Below are 19,643 nucleotides of genomic sequence, written 5' to 3'. Positions count from 1 at the left end.
GTTCATTTATTTACAGGTAAATAATATGCAGGCATAGCCATGGATGTCTCTCTCATCCAAAAATGTCTCATCTCAGATTAGCAGCAAATCTAGTCACTTAGAACTGGGGTGAATTTAGAGATGGGTCATTTCTCAGTAATTGTTAATGACTATTAAATCCTCTTCCCTCGGCTCTAGGTCATTAACAGGGCCGATCTGAGATTCAGAGCTTATAGAAAGAAAAAGGAGGGGAATCTAAGTTTTGGGTTACAGATATGCCCGCAGCCCAAAGTTCAGACACCTTGGCATGGCACTGGCAGCCACTACCTTCTGGCTCCAAACATGGCCTGCAAGTTTTCCCCGTGCAAGTTTTCAGCCTTCTGCCTCCACTCACACGCTTCACTCTCCCTGGAGCCTGGTGACCCACCTGCATCCCTATCAAAACCCTGCTAAGGTCCACTCAAAAGCTCCCTCCATACCAGAGTTCCCAGAGTCCCAGACAGGAGGAATGGCTCCCCTGCTTTGTACCCCATTGCATTATAACTAGAAGTCTAGTAATAACAATGTAATATATACACCCCTTGGATTACCATGTAATTTCTGTCTCCCCAACAGAGTATCAGCGAGCTCTCCAAGGACAAGGACTATAAAGATGGAGGCGGATAAGTAACAATAATTTTTGTAGTAGTAGCAACGGCCATCATTTAGTGAGGACTCACTTATGTGCCAGGCACTGCATATGCATGATCTCATGTAATCCTCACAATGGTATGAGGAAATACTATTAACTGCTCCATTTTTTTAAATATTTTTATTGATTTCAGAGAGGAAGGGAGAGGGAGAGAGAGATAGAAACATCAATGATGAGAGAGAATCATCGATGGGCTGCCTCCTGCACAAACCCCCACTGGGGACCAAGCCCACAACCCAGGCACGCGCCCTTGACCGGAATCAAACCCGGGACCCTTCAGTCCACAGGCCGATGCTCCATCCACTGAGCCAAACCAGTTAGGGCTGCTCCATTTTTGAGAAATGAAGCTTAGAGGACAAGCAATTCACCTAAACCCACAAACCCCGTAGGTGGTAGTGCCAGAGTTCATACCAGATCTGTTGATCTCAGGTGGCAAGAGGGAGAGGGGTGAAGGGGAGGCTTAAGTCACTTACAGTCACAAACAGCTTTCAAACGGTGAAACCAGGGTTAGCTCCTACGCCCAGGGGTGGGCAAACTTTTTGACTCGAGGGCCACAATGGGTTCTTAAACGGGACCGGAGGGCCGGAACCAAAGCATGGATGGAGTGTTTGTGTGAACTAATATAAATTCAAAGTAAACATCATTACATAAAAGGGTACGGTCTTTTTTTTTTTTAGTTTTATTCATTTCAAACGGGCCGGATCCGGCCCACGGGCCGTAGTTTGCCCACGGCTGTTACGCCTGAGCTCTTAGTATCTTCTACTGTCCCCCCTTTTCGTATCGTTCCATAACACAGAGCTTTACCCAAGGCAGGTGTTCATCAAGTGTTCATTGAATGACTGAACGAGGGAAATCTTACACAATGCTAGCTCTGTCCTTCAACCACTCACACGCGAACTTGGCATTTTTATTACTTCTAACATGGCCTTTCCAGTCCACCCCACCAGCCAATCCCATATGAATGACCATGACGGTGGATGATGATAACCCCAGTTGAGGGGGTTCGCTATATGCCAAGAACCTTTGACTTAGGGTAATGTGTGCAGCCCTCAGAACCTTATGAGATAGTTACTGTTACCTCCAGCTTACAGAAAGTGAAACTGGAACCTGAAGAATTTGAGTAACTTGCCCGAGTTACTAGTAAATGGAGGAACTGGGATTCAAACCCAGTCTGGCTATAAAACCCATACTTTTGACCACTACTGCAGTCTCCATGCATCTCCCAAAGCATCTAGAATAGTAAATATTGGCAGATAGATTAAAATAACATCTAGTGTCCTCCACCCCTAAACACTGCAAAACTGTAACTGTGTCTTTGAGATCAACCAAAACCCTCAACTTCTTTACAAAGCCCTTCTCAGTACCCTGGGACACCCCAACACTCTCCGCCAAGCACTGGGTGTGCTTGGATCCATAAGGATGGGCAGCATATTAACACCGGTTATGAAAGAAAAAGCAACTTTCAATTTCTCAGGGAAATATTCCTCAGACTCCACAGGTTCGTTAAAAGCCATAGAGAATATTTTTTAAAGAAAATAAGTATAGAAAAGCAGTTTAAAGCATCAGAGAGATACGCACAGTTGTTACAAGATATATTCTATCTAAAACTTCTGAGATTAGAAATCTGTTATTACTATAGATTCCATGATACATCATATGCCACAAAAATGTCTATTTATTCATTTCTTCGGCAAACATCCTCTCACCATCCCCTGCTGAGAGGGCCAGCTCTTTTATCAGCAAGGCCACAGTGTACCGGTCTCTTTCCAGGCCCTGTACCTGCCCTGTACAACCCGGTTAGCTTCACAGCGGGTATGAGAACTTCAGTAAATGGCCAAAGAGGTGAACTTGGCACGGCCACTGAACTTTGAACATAGCCTCTTCCCGGAAAGACTGGTCACTTTCACTTTGCATTTAAGCAGCTCCCTTCTAAGGACCAGAGGACAAGCAGCAGGAGGAGACTGGGAAAGAGCCTGTTTCTGTTCCCAATGAAGGGAAGGAAGTGGAGGTGTGACCCTGATAGCTCCCCACAGCCAGTGGCTGCCACAATCCTTTCATGGGATTAGATGGGTCAGAAAGACCCGGAAAGCAACTCCCCTGGGGAAGGGTGACCAGTGACCCGCACCCTATGCTCAGACCACCATCATCTGCATCACTGCTATGGCCACCACCTGTCCTGACCCACTTGCCCAAAGTCACGCTCCAGGAAGCTGAGGTCTGACCGTACTGGAGGCCTCCTGTCCTCTCTCTAGGATCCCACTTGCTTTCAGACTGGCTTAATCTCCTTTCTCAGGATTTAGTAAAGAGTTACATTTTGAGATGAGCAAAGAGAACTTAAATTAAAACAGGGAGAAGGAGGAAAAAAGCAGTTTACCAATCCCCCCACCGAACCACGGGACTGCATTTACCGAGTAGAGATCTATATAGGCTATGATGTCTCAAGCTTTCGGTACTCGACAACTAAGCAAGACGAGACCTCAGAACTTCTGGGACACCTCAAAGGAACATCATGGAAAACCCTGACCGGGTGCCTATGATACACCAGTAGAGGAGCTCCAACTGTCTGTCCTTCTGACCTCCAAAGCAACCCTGGAGAAGTGTATCAGCCTCGTTTTCTAAAGAAACTGAGGCTCCGAATTTCAAAGACTTGTTTCTATAGCTAATAAGCAACACAGCGGCATTTAAAGCCAAAGCCAGTGCCATTATCAGTATATCATGGCTGCCTCCATACCCTTCATAAGGCAAAAACAATAACTGGGGTAAAGCACAGTCACCAGTAGTATAGTTTTTAAAAAAAAAAAAAAAAAATCAATAATTCCCTAAAATCTACAGCAATACAGAAACATATTTAAGTTACCCGATAATAATAATCAGCATCATATGGGAGAAAAAATTTCCTTTTACGCATATCTACTAAAAAAGCCATCTGAACACCATGTTTTATCATTCTCAATGTGACAAAGAGAATATAGAAAGGAGAAGTGCCATCTGCAAAGGCAATTCTTTACCAAAAAGAGACACATGGACTCACCTTTCAGAAGCGCAACGGAGAGCTGGTCAGTGTTCAGGTTATTGACGTATTTCCCCAGATAGGTATTGAGAACCCAGGCTACAAGCCCTTCCAACATGACTAGATCCCCAAGACAAGGTGTTTAAAAATCACGGATCATTCTTCATTTCTCTCTCTCATGATCACAGAAGAATCTATGAAAGAAAAGAAAAAAGGAAATCAACAGAAAAAACAGATGATGTTTTTTTGTTTGTTTTTAAATATATTTTATTGATTTTTTTCACAGAGAGGAAGGGAGAGGGATAGAGAGTTAGAAACATCGATGAGAGAGAAACATCGATCAGCTGCCTCCTGCACACCCCCTACTGGGGATGTGCCCACAACCAAGGTACATGCCCTTGACCAGAATCGAACCTGGGACCCTTTAGTCCACAGGCCGACATTCTATTCGCTGAGCCAAACCGGTTAAGGCAACAGATGATGTTTTAAGCTGATTTTTCCTACTCTACCTAAAGGTGGAGGAACGCAAAGCACAGGTTTAGGAAAACACGGGGTGAGAAGCACTGTAAGATCCCCATTAGTAAATGGAGGACCAAACCAATACGTCGACGTTTTGATGCAGCTGCAAGGAATAGTCACTTATAAATTTACCAAATATTACCTACAATGCAAAGTTGCATGTCTTTTCAATGTAACTGATCCCTGAACTGCTTGCTTTCAGTGACTCACCTTGGGACTAGGCTGTCCTGACCAAAGGTTCTCCTCCAGGTGTGATTTGGCAAAGTCTAGAGACATTTTTGACTGTGAGGAGTGGGAAGTGATACCTTGTGGGTAGAAACCATGAATGCTGTTAAACATCCTACAATGCGTAACACCCCACAGCGAAGAACTATCTAGCCAGAATATCAACAGTGCTGACACTGAAATTCTGTTCTAAATTAAAGCAAAATTGCACTAAGAGGTTGTATCAATGAACTTCATATTCTGCAATGATCCTCTTTAAGGCTCCCCTAATTCAATTTTGCAAATCTGTTCATTGGGATCATTTGTAAAATAAGATAAAAGGAAGGAAGAAGGCAGTGGTTGTTCACGCTTCTTAAATGTCCTGGAGGTGCATTACTGGGGCCTGATGCTGATACAATGAACTATCTTAGTCAGTAATTACACACACCAGAAAACATCTGGTTCTGGCTACCGTATTTACATTCAGCACTAAATCACTACTGCCTATCATTATTATTAATAACAGGTATTTATTAGGACTACAAAAATACGTATAGATTTTTAGCATTACAAAATGTTAATATTCCAGCCAGACCGGCATGGCTCAGTGGTTGATCATCGACCTATGAACCAGGTCACGGTTCAATTCCCGGTCAGAGCACATGCCCGGGTTGCAGCCTCACCCCCTAACAGGGGACATGCAGCCAATCCATGATTCTCATCATTGATGTTTCTCTCTCTCTCTCCCTCTCTCTCTCTCTCTCTCTCTCTCTCTCTCTCCCTCTCCCTTCCTCTCTGAAATCAGGTTTTTTTTAAAGTTAATATTTGGAAAACTTGAGACACCAGCGTTTCAATGGGTCCCCAAGTCGCTCAGCTAGCAGGTCCCAATGAGAACTGTGGACACCAGATTTGCTAGGGCAGGCAGCCCACTGGGAGCCAGCCATCTCAGGATCCTTTCCAAGCACCCGCCCCTCCTCCAGTGATTCATCTCAGCGCCAGAAGATAGCTGATCCCAACGGAAGGCCTGCCACACCCAGCGCGGCCCCAAAACAAGGCCCTGGAAGAGTTAACTCCAGGGAAGACCTGTCAACATCGTCTGCTTCCAAGCAAGACTAACTTCCCTTTGTCAACAAGGACAGTACACATTAATAAGCAAATAAATAGCGTTTGCTGAAGTCCTCATTTCTTTCCAGAGACTTCTTTTTAAAGCTACATTTTGTGTAAAACTGGGAATCTGCTCAAGATTGCCGGATGCATTTACTTAAAGAGCACGTTTTCTAAAGTGGTTGTTTTTGTGTTTTTTTTAAATCCTCACCCGAGGACATGCTTTTAAAATAAGACGCGTGTAGCAGTCTGAGTAAAAGAAACATTTCTTTATTTTACCTTCAAACAAGCAAATCTGTGAAAACAAAACGCGAACCTGGCTAACCTCGCCTGATTTGTGCCGACTCCCAACACACTTGGGCAACGCGCCAGGGTCGGAGTAGTCTTTATTTTTGGAGTTCCTCCCACCGACGTCTGCCCTACCTGCCAACAAACTCTCTCCCAAGTACCAACGACACACGCTCTCCCGGTAAACGGACACCGCGGTGGGTGGGTACACAAGATCCCCCCCTCCCCCCCGTGTCCACCCTGGAGGTGGAGGAATGCACAGCGCGGATTAAAAGATGGGGCAAGACGCACTGTCAATGCCCCGTCGGGACACCGCGCCCCAGGCCAGGACGCACGATCGGCTCGGCTAAGCATCCAGGCCGGGCTGGCGGCCACTCGGCGCATTCCCGGCAGGAGTCCGGTGTCGGCAGGGCCGCCAGCCCGGCCACCACCCCGAGTGTTTACACTCAGGTCCGTCACGGAGTCTAGGCAGCTGCGAGCCGAGCGCGAACCCCCGGCGGCAGGCCTCCCCTCGCCTGCGGGGCAGGTGACACCGGGGGATCCGCGCTGCGCCCACGGGCGGACGAGGAGCCCGGCAGTGACCTTGAGCCAGGCCACTCCCTCGAGGGGCGGCCGGAGCCGGGGCAGGAAGGGCTGGCGGCTGGACCCCGGCGCCCCACCCAGAGGCTCCCGGGCTCGGTGCAACCCGCCCCCGGGGAGCTCGGGGACAGGGGGCGGCAGGGGGCGGAGGCCGGGCCCGGGGTCCACACGGGGAGGCTCCCGCAGCCCTCCGGCCGCCCCCTCGGCTCTCACGACCCTACGCGCTGCTCTCCGGGGCAGGGACCCCCACCTCCCAGAGGAAGCCCGGAGGGCCCGGCGCCGGGGACCCCATGTCTGGGAGGAGGGGCTCAACCAGGGCGTGACCCCGGGAGGCGAGGTGCGCTGGCAGGTTGAAGGCCGAGGTCCCCCAGCAGAGCGGGGCCCCGGAAGGCTGGCGAGGGGGGTGGTCAGGGCCCTCCGGAGAACGGACTGGCGCCCCATTCTTGGGTGTCAGATGGAGGGGCTCGCACACGGGGGTCCCGCACGGAGGCCGAGGGTCAGGGGAGAGGAGGCGGGGTGGCACCGCCCCAATCCCGGGGTGGCAGGTGCGGGGACCCTGGAGAGGGTGCCGGGTCCGGCGGGGGCTCGGACTCCCCAGCACCCGGACGCCGGGGTCCCAGGAGGCTCAGGCCACCCCGGTGCCTGCGGGGACGCGGACGCGGGGGTCCCCGCGAGGGCGGCAGCTCCGCGCCGTCGGAGGCTCCAGGGCTCCCGGAGGGTTTCCGACGGTCGGAGGGCCGGACGCCGGGTCCCGGCTCCAGGCGCCGCGCTCCCCGCGGGCGGACCCCGACCCCCAGGTCGGTAGCGAAGCCGGAGCGGCCGGCCGCCAGCCCACGCCCGCCCCGCGGTCCCCGCTCAGCCCGGCGCCTCCCCGCCTCGGCCCGTACCTGTCGGGGTCCCGGCGCCCGCCCCAGCTCGCCACTGCGCGCTGCTTCCTCCCCGCCGCTCCTCAATGGCGCTGAAGCGGCGCTCCGGCCCGCCCAGACCCGACCAATCGAGCGGCCGGCGCGCCGGCGCCTGGGCAGCCGAGCGCCGAGTCATCGAGGCGGCGCCCCCTGGCGGGAGCGGCCGCTCCTGCAGCGCAGCGCGGGGCCCCAAGTGAATCTGGCTGCAGACCCTATGGAAACTCAGGATTCTCCCTTCTACCATCTCACCCACCCAGGCAGATCTCTGCTTAGCAGCCTCAGAATTCAGACCACGCCGCTTCCCTGCCTCAGACGGCTTCCCCATTAGACTTAAAACCCATTCTTCACTTGAGTTGACACCAAGATCCTATTGGCTGTGGCCCATTCCTATTTCTGCCCCTCTCTCCCTGGCCCGCTCTGCCACAGCATCCATCCAGGGCACATGCCTCAGGACCTTTCCTTTGCCATTCTCACCACTTAGGGTGCTTTCTCCCTGGACCACTGCTGCCCAACAGAAAGATAATGCAAACCACGTGGTGATTTTAAATGTACTGAGTTGGCACAATTTTTAAAAAGAAAAAGGAAAGTGAAATTAATAATGTACTTTATTTAATCCAGTATGTCCTGAATATATTATCTCAACCTGTAGCTAACAGAAGAAAATAGTAATGAGATACTATAGTTAGCTTTGAAATCGAGCGTGTATTTTACACTTAAATCACACCTGAGTTCTAACTAGCCACATTTCAAGTGCTCAATAGACTTATATGGCTACAGAGCAGCTAGAAAGCTGACTCCTCTTGCTTCAAATGTTCCCACTCCGCCCCAGCCAGTTTGGCTCAGTGGATAGAGCTGCGGACTAAAGGGTCCCGGGTTTGATTCTGGTCAAGGGCACATGCCTGGTTGCAGGTTCAATCCCTTGTAAGGGGTGTGCAGGAGGCAGCGATGATTCTCTCTCATCGTTGATGTTTCTATCTCTCTCTCCCTCTCCCTTCTTCTCTGAAATCAATAAAAATACATTTTTTTTAAAGTTCCCACTCCAAGAGGATTTCCCTGCTGCCCTACCTCAAGTTCCCCTCATCTACTACCCTATTGTATTTCTTCGCAGAATGTAATGCTCCCTGAGATTACCTTATTTATTTGCTTATACATGGCATCCTTCCCCATCCTGAACGTTCCCTGAAAGCAGAGATTTTCTTTTCGCAAACGTTTCTATGAATGAATGAATGAACAAATGGACACTTCATTTTGCATCGTCCCCAGAAGAACAGGAAGAATCCTACAGGCTCATAAAAAGTCAGAAAATGCAGGACACAGGACGGCAAGGTGGCAATAGTATATTTACCAAATAATTACCAGCCATCATAATGCTAAGCTCATGGGCTGAGTCATTCCTCTGAAGTGGAATCCACCTGTCAGAACCTCAACACTGGGTCCCCTCAAGGGCTGAGGTTTGGGTGTAAAATCCCTGGACTCCACAGATGAAAAGCAGAAGGAAAGGAGCCAACACCTGGCTGTTCCGGAAGAGTTTATTTAAAATGCAGGTGCAGGCCCAGCCGCATGGCTCAGTGGTTGAGCATCGACCCATGAACCAGGAGGTCACTGTTCTATTCCCAGTCAGGGCACATGCCTGGGTTGTGCACTCGATCCCCAGTAGGGGGCACAACCGAGCGATGCAGCCGATCGATGATTCTCTCTCAGCATTGATGTTTCTATCTCTCTCTCTCCCTCTCCCTTCCTCTCTCTGAAATCAATAAAAACTTTTTTTTTAATTCAGGTGCTGGGGCACCATTCATTCAACCAATATTACTTAAAATGCCTGTGCCCTGAGTTTCTTATCAATCTAAACATACATTTACCGTGCGGCAATCCCACACCAGGTATTTAACCAAGAGAAATGAAAGCACGTGCATACACAGACTTATACACAGGTGTTCATAGCAGCTTTATTCATAATAGCCCAAAATTGGAAATAATCAAAATACCCATCAACAGGAGAAAGCATAAACAGATAGCAATTTACCCACACCGTGGAATACTGCTCAGCAATGAAAAGGAGCAAAGTACTGATACAAGCATCAGCTTGGAGGAACCTCAAAAGTATTAGCTTTGGGGGGGGGGGGCCGACCACAAAAAATGATATACTGTAATGATTCCATTTCTATGACATTCCAGAAGACACCAAACTAGAATGGCACCAGCACATCAGTGGTGGCCAATGGCCAGAGGTGGTGGGAGGGGATTGACGAGCGAGGGCCAAGAGGGAACTTTCGGAGTGATGGACCTGGTCCAGATCTGGATTTTTGTGGTCACAAGGCTGTCCGCCATTCTCAAAATTCCTTGAAGTGTTCACTTAATATTGGTAAATTGTTTTTTTTCTGTAAATTATTCCTCAAGCCGGACTGGCATGGCTCAGTGATTGAGCTTCGGCCTATGAACCAGGAGGTCACGGTTCAATTCCCGGTCAGGGCACATGCCCGGGTTGTGGCTCGATCCCCAGTAGGAAGCGTATAGGAGGCAGCCGATCAATGATTTACTCTCATCGTTGATGTTTCTACCTCTCTCTTTCCCTCTCCCTTCCTCTCTGAAGCCAATAAAAATAATTAATTTAAAATAAAAGAGGAGTCCCCTTGGACTTGCTTGTGAAATTCTGTGGAGCTGGTTATCAAGAGTCTCCCATAGTAACCAGATTGCTCATCCTACTTGACTCCTTCGATAAGTGTCAAGCCCAGCCAGCCCTCCCATGCGATTCCTCCTCTGCAAAGCAGGGATAATGGGTACTTCCCTATCTCTCAGGGCAATTATGCAGATAAAGTAACTGAAGTTCAATTTCCCAACTCAGACTGGCAAAGCTGCAGAGCTTCTCACACTCCCTGGCTGGGACTCCGCCCATCATGCTGAAAATGAAACCGTCCCGCCATCCTTCCCGTGGCTTCTGAAGCCACCCTCCCCAACCTCACTTCTGTCCTACCCCCAGGTCCCAAGGGTGGCCAGCCCTCCCTTCCCCAAGGCCGCTCAGAGGCCAGCTCCTCAGAAAAGCCTTCATCCACTCACCTTGCAAACTAACAGCCCCTCCACCCTTCTCTGTCCCCTTATGTTGCTTTATTTTCCTTCTTAGCACTGACCACCCCCCTGGCTTAGCCTACAGGTATTTCTTTTCATAGCCCCTCCTAGCGAGTCAGCTTCAGCAGCGACCTGGTCTGTCCTGAACTCTGTTGCACCCCCAGCACACACACACACACACAGACACACACACACACACAAATAGCAACTAATATTTACTGAGCACTTGCTATATGCCAGGCAAAGTTCCAAGCATTTTACAAGCAGTAATTCATGTGGTTCCTTACCCTGAGGGAGGTGCTATTTTAACCCCATTTTTACTGATAAGGAGAATGAGGCACAGAGATGTTCATTAACCTGCCTGAGCTCACACAGACAGGAAGTGGTAGAGCCAGGGTTCAGCCCTGGGCAGGTGAGATGTGAGAACCCAGGATGCCTGACTGCTCTGCTAGTCCATCCACTACTCTGCTCCATCGCGACAATGAGTGAATGGAAACTAGGTAAAGAGGAATAATCACGTTGCTCCCTCCCCACCCCAGCTGGCCCTGCCTGAGAGACATCGCTTGCTCCTGGATGGTTACAGGAAAGAAAGCGGCAGGAGGGGCTCAGCGGGCCCATTTGACTGGGCACCCCAACAGACAAGTGGCTGTCTTCCGTTGCTTCGAACTGACGCCCTGTGGCAGTGTGGTTGATGCAGGCACACCTCGTCCCACTGCGCTCCTCTTCCTTGTGCTTCTGGATGTTGCATTTTTTATCAATTGAAGTCAAAGACCCTCCACCAGCAAAAAATATGACGACCCGCTTTATTGCAGTGGTCTGGAAGCAACCCCGCAACAGCTCCGAGGTATGCCTGCATACGTACGGTCACTTCACTGGGAGTGTCTTATCACTGATATTTTGTTCTAATATTTGTTCTTTTTTTTTTTTTTTGGTTAATCCTCGCCCGAGGGTATTCTTTTTTTCCCATTGATTTTTAGAGAGAGTGGAGGGAGGAGGGAAGACGGAGAGATTGGTTGGCTCCGCGCACTCGCCCTGGGATGGGGCCTGCAACCGAGGTACATGCCCTTGACATGGAATCACACCTGGAACCCTTCAGTCCTCGGGCTGACGCTCTAACCAGCCAGGGCCCACTATTTGTTCTGCGTCCTCATATTCTGGAACAGCGCCAGAGCCACCGCGGGGAGACCAGTGTCTGTTATTCCCATCAAAGCCCTTTCCATCACAACGGAGTTTATGTTACTGGGTGACTTTCGGAAGCCCTTAAGGATGGGGACTGGTTGCCAAGGAAACCAACCACATGATTAAAGGTTGGAACTTTCAGCCAACCACCCCCCTACCTCTCGGTTAGAGAGAGCAGCTGGAGTTGGAACCAATCACCAATGGCCAATGATTTAATCAATCATGCCTATGTAATGACGCCTCAAAAAACCCCAAAAGGATGAGAGCTCCCAGGTTACTGACTCCGTGGAGGTGCTGGGAGGGTGGTGCACTGGAGAGAACATGAACCCCCCCCCTCCCCCCCGTCTCTTCCCACAGAAACCTTGCCCACTATCTCTTCTCTCTGGCTGTTCCTGACTCTGGTAATAACTCGTAATCGAGTGAGTAACCTGTTTTCCTGAGTTCTGGGAGCCGATCTAGCAAATTGATGAAGCCCAAGAAGGGGGTCCTGGAGCCTGTGAGTTCTAGATGATGGGGCAGGAGCACAGGTGCCCCCGGGACCGGTGAGTGGCCCCTGAAGTGAGGACAGCCCTGCGGGGCTGAGCCCCCAGCCTGTGGGGTCTGACACCATCTCTGTTAGGGGCAAAAACAGAATAGTGGAGATGAGCCATAGTTATAAGAAATATTAATCATGCTCTATTAACCGCGACTGCCTCGTTCTGATTAAAGAAGGGACATTCTGACCTGGCTGGGCGTTGTACGCCCCCAGGGAGTCAACCTGGGTCCTGGCAGTCAACCTTGGATCTTGTAGTCAACCTTGGAAGACGGTCGGTTCTCATTCAAAGAACTGCCTAATATCTAATATCATGGAAAGATTAACAACCTTGTTGCCCAAACAGTGGAGTCCCACCCCAGCCCATGCCTGTGAGTTCTACTTCCCCACGTAATGCTCGTCCTGCCCTATATCAGCAGCTGGCTTACGGGGGTTGCAGAGCAGATGTTTGTGGGTGACCTGCTGCTCCCCCACGCTGCCGGCAGTCTTGAAATAAACGCTCATATATGATTCAATGCTGTCTCTGCCTAATTTGCTCAAGTAGCGACAGGCAGCCCGGACCCCCTGGTTGTCTGGTTTCACCTCCAGGTAGATCAGTGGTGCCGAACCTATGAACTCATTTTTTTGGTTGATTTTTCTTTGTTAAATGGCATTTAAATATATAAAATAAATATCAAAAGTATAAGTCTTTGTTTTACTATGGTTGCAAATATCAAAAAATTTCTATATGTGACACGGCACCAGAGTTAAGTTAGGGTTTTTCAAAATGCCGACACTCCGAGCTCAAAAGGTTCGCCATCACTGAGGTAGATAGTGTGGGGATTGGATTGCTTGGTGTGTGGAGAGAAAACCACATTTGGTGACGTCCCCTCGCACTGAATCGCCTGTTACTACCCCAGCCTATAGAGGGGGAAGCCGGACCAGGGGCTGTTGGGGCAGGAGAGGGAGTGAGGGCAGCAGAGAGCGCAGCAGAGGGTGGTCACACGTAGAGACCGCTGGGAGGGGTGTGGGGAGGTGGACATACAGCGGGCCTCGCTCCCCTCCCACCCCCAGTCTCCTGTCGGTGCCTTCCCGCAGGCAAACCCTGCTGGAAGGCTGAGGGTGGAGCGGTGCGTGTGGCCTGCAGGGGGCAGCCTCGGGCTACAGAGCTGGGCGGGCAGAGGAACTAGGGGTGTGTGCAGAACCACCCGTACACCGCCGCTCTCACTCTGCCCTCCCTCGCCAGCGCTCAATGTAGCCAAAGGGGCCACCCCACCTCCTGGTAGAGGCCAGAGGGCCTCCCTCCGCCCGGCCCCCCACCCCCGCCCCTGTGTCTTTGCAAATCACAGATCTGGCGGCATCTCCCCACTGGTTGCAGCTCCTCAGTGAATCCCTTTCCCGTTGCCCTCCTAGCAGGAAGTCCTCTGGTCCTGGCAGCTCCCCTTCCCTCTCGCTGCGCCCGCGCCCCTCCACCTCCCCCCCACCCGCAAGTGTCGGCTCCTCCTTCCCTTCTGCAGGCCTCTCCCAGTAGCTGCTGCATCCCAGCACCTAAGGCAGTGCCTGCCCTAACCACAAGCGCAGGAATACTCGTCCCTTCACAAGGACCGAAATGGAGGAACCAGAGAAGGAGGCAGGACCCTGAGAAGGCAGGAGGCAGTCACGTGTAAAACAAACAGGTTTATTTATAAGCAGGAAGGCTGACCAGCAGACAGTGCAAACTCTCATGGCCTTGGGATCCACACAAGCCGGGGAACCGAGGCTACATCCAGAAAGAGTCTCTTTTTAATTCATGGCTTCCTGGCTCTGCTGGAGGGATGGATGGAAAGGCGGCTGGAGGGCCTCCCGGAACTGTCCACCAGGGGGCAGACCTGCTCCATAACCACGCCGGGTCCAACGTGGGCAGAGACCGGGGCGGGTCCAGGTAGTCTGTAAGCACATCTTGAATCCACGGTGGGAAGCCTCTCGTGTCTCCAAGGTAATGGCTGGACTCTCCGACCCTCTTAAAGCTCAGCTGCAAAGTTCAAGTCTTTTTCAACAAAGATCCAAGTACCACAGACTCAAATGGCTTCTCCAGGAGCCCCGGCCCCGTTCCTTCCACCCTCTGCAGGGAGTGAACAAGTGTGTTTGGGGGGAGTGGGCAGGCTCTTTAACAAGTAAGAATGCCCTGGCAAAACTGTTGGCTTCGGCTGCTTCACGGACCCACAGCACACAACACACACACACACACAGACTGGCTCTCAGCATCTCACATCCACCTGGGATGGCGACAGGCACAGTACTAAAGTGGCCCCGCGGCTCCCCTGGGGCCTGGGAGTCCAGGAACGGCGGGAGGAGGTTGGGGGAAACAGGAGCACCCCTTGGGAATCCAAAAAGGAAGATCCAGGCTGAGGTAGAAGGAGAGAGATGGCTGCAGGAGCTGGGTCTCCAGGTCCTGAAATTCCCTGATACAAGGTGTGGCCCAGGAGCCCACACCAGACAGCGCAGGAAGGAGGGCGGCAGGGCTGGCGCTCTGGGTAAGGGGGAGTGAAGGTCAAAGGCAGCGAAGGCACACGCTGAGACTTGGGCTTTGTTGTGCTGCTGGCTTGTTTGCATGGTGCTTACGTTTTTTTTGGTGAGTTTTTAAACTGCCACATATTGAAATTAGATTTCCTGTTAGAGGTTTGCCTTCTTGCCCGGGCTGCCTGCTGGGCCTCTGGGGGTCCAATTTTCACACCACAAACAGGAGGCGGAACCAGCAGGAAAGGATTTGAGGTGGTGCTTCCCAAGGGTCCTTAGCTAACCCAGGGGACCCCACCCTGCACAGAACCATCTGGCTGATGACAGCCCCTCCCCCTCTGGGACCACCCTGCAGGCCCAGCATCCAGGCTGACTGGCTGCCCCTTCTCCATGGATGACTCCCACAGCGCCCTCCTCCCCCATGGCCTCTCTGGACGCTGGAACCTCCCGGGGAGCCAGAGCCCAGGGATGAAACAAGGGTTTCAGAAGCCAGGGCCACAGGCCCAGCGAGGGGACAGCTCAGAGCAGCAGGGACCCGAACCCGCGGGGCTGCCCAGCACGTCCAGCTAGCCTCGGGAGAAGGATGCCCATGTCCGGAGGGGTTCTCTGACTCTCCCTGCCTCCTCCCTGCCTGCCAGGCTGTGGAGGCCACTAAAGGAACATGGCCTAGAAGGAGCCAGAGTGCTGGGCGTGGGGGCCAGGGAGACCCCGAGGCCAGCCCACTCAGCGGCGACTCGGCCCCTGCCGGCCTGGTTAACTGGGCTTCATGCCGGCGTCAGGCACGCCCAGGTTCAGGGGCTTCTCCTCCAGGCTCTGCAGCAGAGTCTCGGGGGCCCCGTGCGGGGACCGAACATGGCACTCCTCCTTGGAGAAGGGGACGTGCTCGTCCTTCGGGGAGCCGGAGGGGCTGGGGTCCGCGTTCCCCGTCGTGGAGCCGGCCTGGGAGGAGCACCGCGAGCTGTGGTCAGAGCTGCTGCAAACGTTCACGATGCAGGTGACATTGACATGGGTCCCGTGGCCACCTGGGGAGGACTCTGCAGAAGAGGAGAGGGTGGTCAGCCGGGGTCTTGCAGTGGGGAGGCCATCATGGCCTGTCCCCTGCCCAAAGGCCCGTTACGACATGTGGGAGAAAGCATTGGGCCCGTTGGTGGTCATGTTTTCTAAGAGAATTGGCTGCCAACATTTAAAATTCAGGAATTAAAAATAAAATAAAAATTGCACCTTTTCCAAGAATGGCTTCTCCCAATAAACTTTGGTTCCATTAAAAATTAAAAATAACGTTTTTAAAATCTGATTCATGGCTTCCCTCGGGAGCCAGATGTGGGAGATCTGGCCATGGAGGGCCCACATCCCTGAACACAGCTGGCAGGGAGGGCTTCCGGGCACAGGTTTACCCCGCCTTCCGCCCACCCCCTGCGGGCATCTGAGTTTCCTAACTGGTCAGCGTGGGACAGAATGACGGATAGGCCGGGAGATGAATATAAGGGGCTGGAGGCACAAGAGCCTCTCAAAAAGTGACAGCTGCTGCTGGGACAGTGGGGACCCGCTCAGCGCAAACGGGTGTGGTGCCCAGAGGCAGGGAGGACGGGCTGGCTGTTCTCCAGTCCTCCCCCAGCCCAGCTCCCCCAACTCCAGGGGCTCCGAGATGAGGTCAGAGCTGGTGAGCTCCACTCTCTCAGGACAACCCCAAATAGGCCAGGGCAAGGGAGGGCTGAACTCACGGGGCCAGAAGGAAATTTCCACCCTGAGTCTGCACGGCACCCAAATGTCACCCTAAGTCACCATGGCCTTTGCACACTGTGAACGAGACACGGTGGGGGCGGACAGGGGACCACAATGGCGCAGTGCGGGGGTTTACCTAACCCACAGTGGCGAGAGGTGCTGGGTGTGTGGGTGGGAGGGACAGAAGGGGATCGCAGAGGCCAGAGAGGCAAGAGGAGAGCGAACAGAGAAGGAACAGAGGGTGGAAGGGGTGGGCAGACATGGTCAGGGGTCCACATAGTGGGGCAAGGAGGAACCCACGCCAGGCTGGCTGTGGAAGAGGTATCGCTAAGGATCAGAAAGGTGAATCCAAAAGTTGGATGAAGACCAACAGTTTACATTTGCAGTTCATTCATTCATTCAACAAACGTTTAGGGCCACCTGCTGTGTTCTGGGCACTGACCCAATGGTCCCCCGGGAGCTCTGAGGCTGGGGTGGGGGCACTGACATCACATGAGAAGGGCAGGCCATGAGGAGAAGCAGAAGCAGGGTGCCTTGCTGATGTGGGCAGCCCGAGGAGGAAGCAACCTGAGTGGGGTGACAGGTAGGGAAGGGGTGGCAGCCCTGCCAAGGAGGTGCCATGGCTCATCTCTAGGTGAAGAAGCTGAGGCTCAGTGGGGTTAAGGAGCCGCCTCAGATGCCCAAGGCACCATCTGGGGGGGCATCTAGAAATGGCCACGTACGCTGCTTTTCTGTGGGGGAGCGGGAGAGACGCAGGCCACAGACTTGACTACAAACACACCCAAGGAAGCTCCAGGCTTCCTGGGGGCCCCTGCAGGGGCGCCCTCCACGTGAGCACTGTGATCCCTGTCACAGACCAAATCCAGGCAAAATGCTCCTCCAGAACCCACACCCAGTCCTGGGGCCTCAGGCCCAAAGGGACTGGCAACAAGCCACACAGGGGAGCCCTGGAGGCATCCCCTATTCATGTAGCTTCCCGCCCCCAAGCCCAGGGGGGATGCCCAGCTCTCTCTTTACGAGCTGTGTGTCCTTGAACAGCTGTTTAAACTCTCTGGGCCTCAGTTTCCTTGACTATACAATATAATCAATATTAATATTATATTACAGAATTATAAAACAATGATATTATATAATAATGTAATACTGTAACATTAATATGTAATACTGACACTCTACCTCCCAGGAGCACGCCTGTGCCGCCCCAATGGGCAGCACAAGGCCCCCTTTCTCTGACCTCTTAGTGAGCCAAAGCAACTCACCTGGGCTCATTTCCCCAAACAGTCCCTCTCCAGTTATCCTAGGTCCTTCCTTGTTTCACTCTCCCCAGCTTTAATAAATATCCCCTAAAAATAAAAAAACATGTACTACTACTTTATATTAGACTAGAGGCCCGGTGCACAAATTGGTGCACCAGTGGGGTCCCTCGGCCTGGTCTGTGGGATTGGGCTGAAACTGGCTCTGACATCCCCTGAGCGGTCCCAGATTGCAAGAGGGTGCAGGCTAGGCCGAGGGACCCCACTGGTGCACAATCGGGGCCGGGGAGGACACAGGAGGTTGGCCAGCCAGGGAAGGACTACGGGAGGGCTCCAGGGCATGGCCGGACCCCAGCAGCAAGCTAACCTACCAGTTGGAGCGTCTGCCCCCTGGTGGTGAGTGCACATCATAGCAACTGGTTGACCAGTCGACTCTGCCACCTGGTGGTCAGTGCACATCATAGCGAGCAGTTGAGCAGCCTTAGCATATCATTAGCATATTATGCCTTGATTGAACGGACAACTGGATGACTGGACACTTAGCATATTAGGCTTTTATTATATAGGGTATTCTATACCCTGCCTGGATATCAGACTCGAAGGACAAGTTAGGGCTGTCTAGAAGGAAGGGTGTTCCTGGTGAAAGAACCCACATGGGCAAAGGTGGGAGGGAACTGGGGGGTTCAGAGAACCCAAAGAGCCTGGTGGCTGCGTGTTGCACTGGGGGGCAACCCACAGCTATTGTGCAGGGCTTCTCAGGCCCTGCTGGAAGCTGGGGCCCAGGAGGAAGGGCTCAGTTAGAAAGCAGGAAGAATCACGAAGAGGGGATGAAGCCGGGGCCACTTACCTGAGCTCCCGGAGCCTGCACGGGCCTCCCCAGACCCAGCGGGCTGGTCCCTCCCCGGCGCCTGTGGCTGGTTCCTGGTGGGCGTCCCCCTGTGCGAAGCACTGGCTGCGCTCTCCAGGGAGCTGCTGCTGGAGCTGGGCGCCGTGGTCAGCAGGTGCTGCTGCTCGGAGCCAGGAGCTACCTGGGCCTTATCAGCAGGCAGGTGAGTCTGGGTGGGGAAGGGAGGAGGGACAGCGGTCAGGCCTCCAGCCAGCTCCCCTCCTTCCTCCTTCCTCCTCCTCACCACCATCTGCGCCCCGTGTCACAAGCCCTGAAGTTTACTTGCTTCTGCCCACCGCGCATGTTCTTTCCACACAAGGTGCTTTGGGGACGTGCGCCCTCTATGGTTTCTGAGATTAGCACCTGCCTGCCCTGCTGGAGTGTGAGCCCTCGTCGGGCAGGGCTCAGAGGGCCCTGTTCTCCAAATCGTTCTCCCCTGAGAGGCGGGGCAGGGTGGAGGCCCAGAGAAGGAGAGTGACTCTCCCAAGGCCACCCCCCTCAGCACAGGGTGGCCCGGCCCAGCAGCCAAGAGCATGGATTCTGGAGCCAGACGCATGCGTGCAAATCATGACTTCATCACTCACTAGCTGTGTGACCCTGATAAAGTTACTTAGCCTCTCTGTGCCTCCATTTTTCATCTACTTGTATAAAGGGAGAATAACAGCCCATCTCCTAGGGTTATTGTGAAGACTAAATGGCTGAGTAAATGGTGAAGTGCTCAAAACAGCGGCTGTTACATAGTAAGTTCCATACAAGGGTTTGTTAAGTCAGGGGCCACACTTTCACCCACTGCCAAGGATGAGGGTAAAATGAGGACTGAGGCGAGTGAAGGGTTGGCGAGGTATATCTTAGCGCGGTAGAGAGAGTTGAGGGTCAGAGGGTGAGCGTTTGCTGTGGGGTGGGGGCCACAGGCATGGTAGACCCCCTCCCCAGGGAACACTGAGACCCCAAGGCCTTGCTCTAGAAGGAGCCAAGATTCCAGGTGTGCTCTGAGCAGAGGCAGAATACCTCATCCCTCCCGGGACTGGCCAACCCTGCAGCCCTGGCCCCCAGCCCCACCCACATTGGCTGTGGCCCCTCAGCACCTGAGCCCTGAGGAGCCCTCAATATCCCGAGGCCAGCTCACAGCCTCTTACAAGAAGGATCCTTCTAAAGCAGGCCCGGGAGGCCATGGAGGCCCAGAGAGGGTGTGTCCCCTGCTCTGAATCACACAGCTGGTCCATGGGAGGGGCAGGACCAGCCCAGAACAGTGTC

General features: G+C 52.9%; 2 protein-coding genes across 4 annotated transcripts in view; both read right to left on the bottom strand.

Moving 5' to 3' along the window:
- The window catches only part of VPS13D (vacuolar protein sorting 13 homolog D), a 222,375-nt gene extending 215,027 nt beyond the window's left edge, over positions 1-7,348 (bottom strand). For all 3 annotated transcript variants that reach the window (XM_070404108.1, XM_070404109.1, XM_070404110.1), the window contains exons 1-2: positions 7,262-7,348; positions 3,702-3,874 (exon numbers count right to left, since the gene is read on the bottom strand). In XM_070404108.1, coding sequence (XP_070260209.1) covers positions 3,702-3,798 — 97 coding nt within the window. In that variant the 5' untranslated portion in view covers positions 3,799-3,874; positions 7,262-7,348. The remainder of the gene's footprint in view (positions 1-3,701; positions 3,875-7,261) is intronic.
- A 6,344-nt stretch (positions 7,349-13,692) lies between these two features.
- The window catches only part of TNFRSF1B (TNF receptor superfamily member 1B), a 31,347-nt gene continuing 25,396 nt past the window's right edge, over positions 13,693-19,643 (bottom strand). Inside the window, exons 9-10 of the mRNA XM_070404107.1 lie at positions 18,351-18,558; positions 13,693-15,562 (exon numbers count right to left, since the gene is read on the bottom strand). Of these exons, the coding sequence (XP_070260208.1) occupies positions 15,282-15,562; positions 18,351-18,558 (489 nt within the window). The 3' untranslated portion in view covers positions 13,693-15,281. The remainder of the gene's footprint in view (positions 15,563-18,350; positions 18,559-19,643) is intronic.

This window comes from Myotis yumanensis, unplaced genomic scaffold (assembly GCF_028538775.1).
Source record: "Myotis yumanensis isolate MYYU_CA2020_CCGP unplaced genomic scaffold, mMyoYum1.0.hap1 SCAF_2, whole genome shotgun sequence".
NCBI lineage: Eukaryota > Metazoa > Chordata > Mammalia > Chiroptera > Vespertilionidae > Myotis > Myotis yumanensis.
This window is presented reverse-complemented; position numbering and strand designations above follow the sequence as displayed.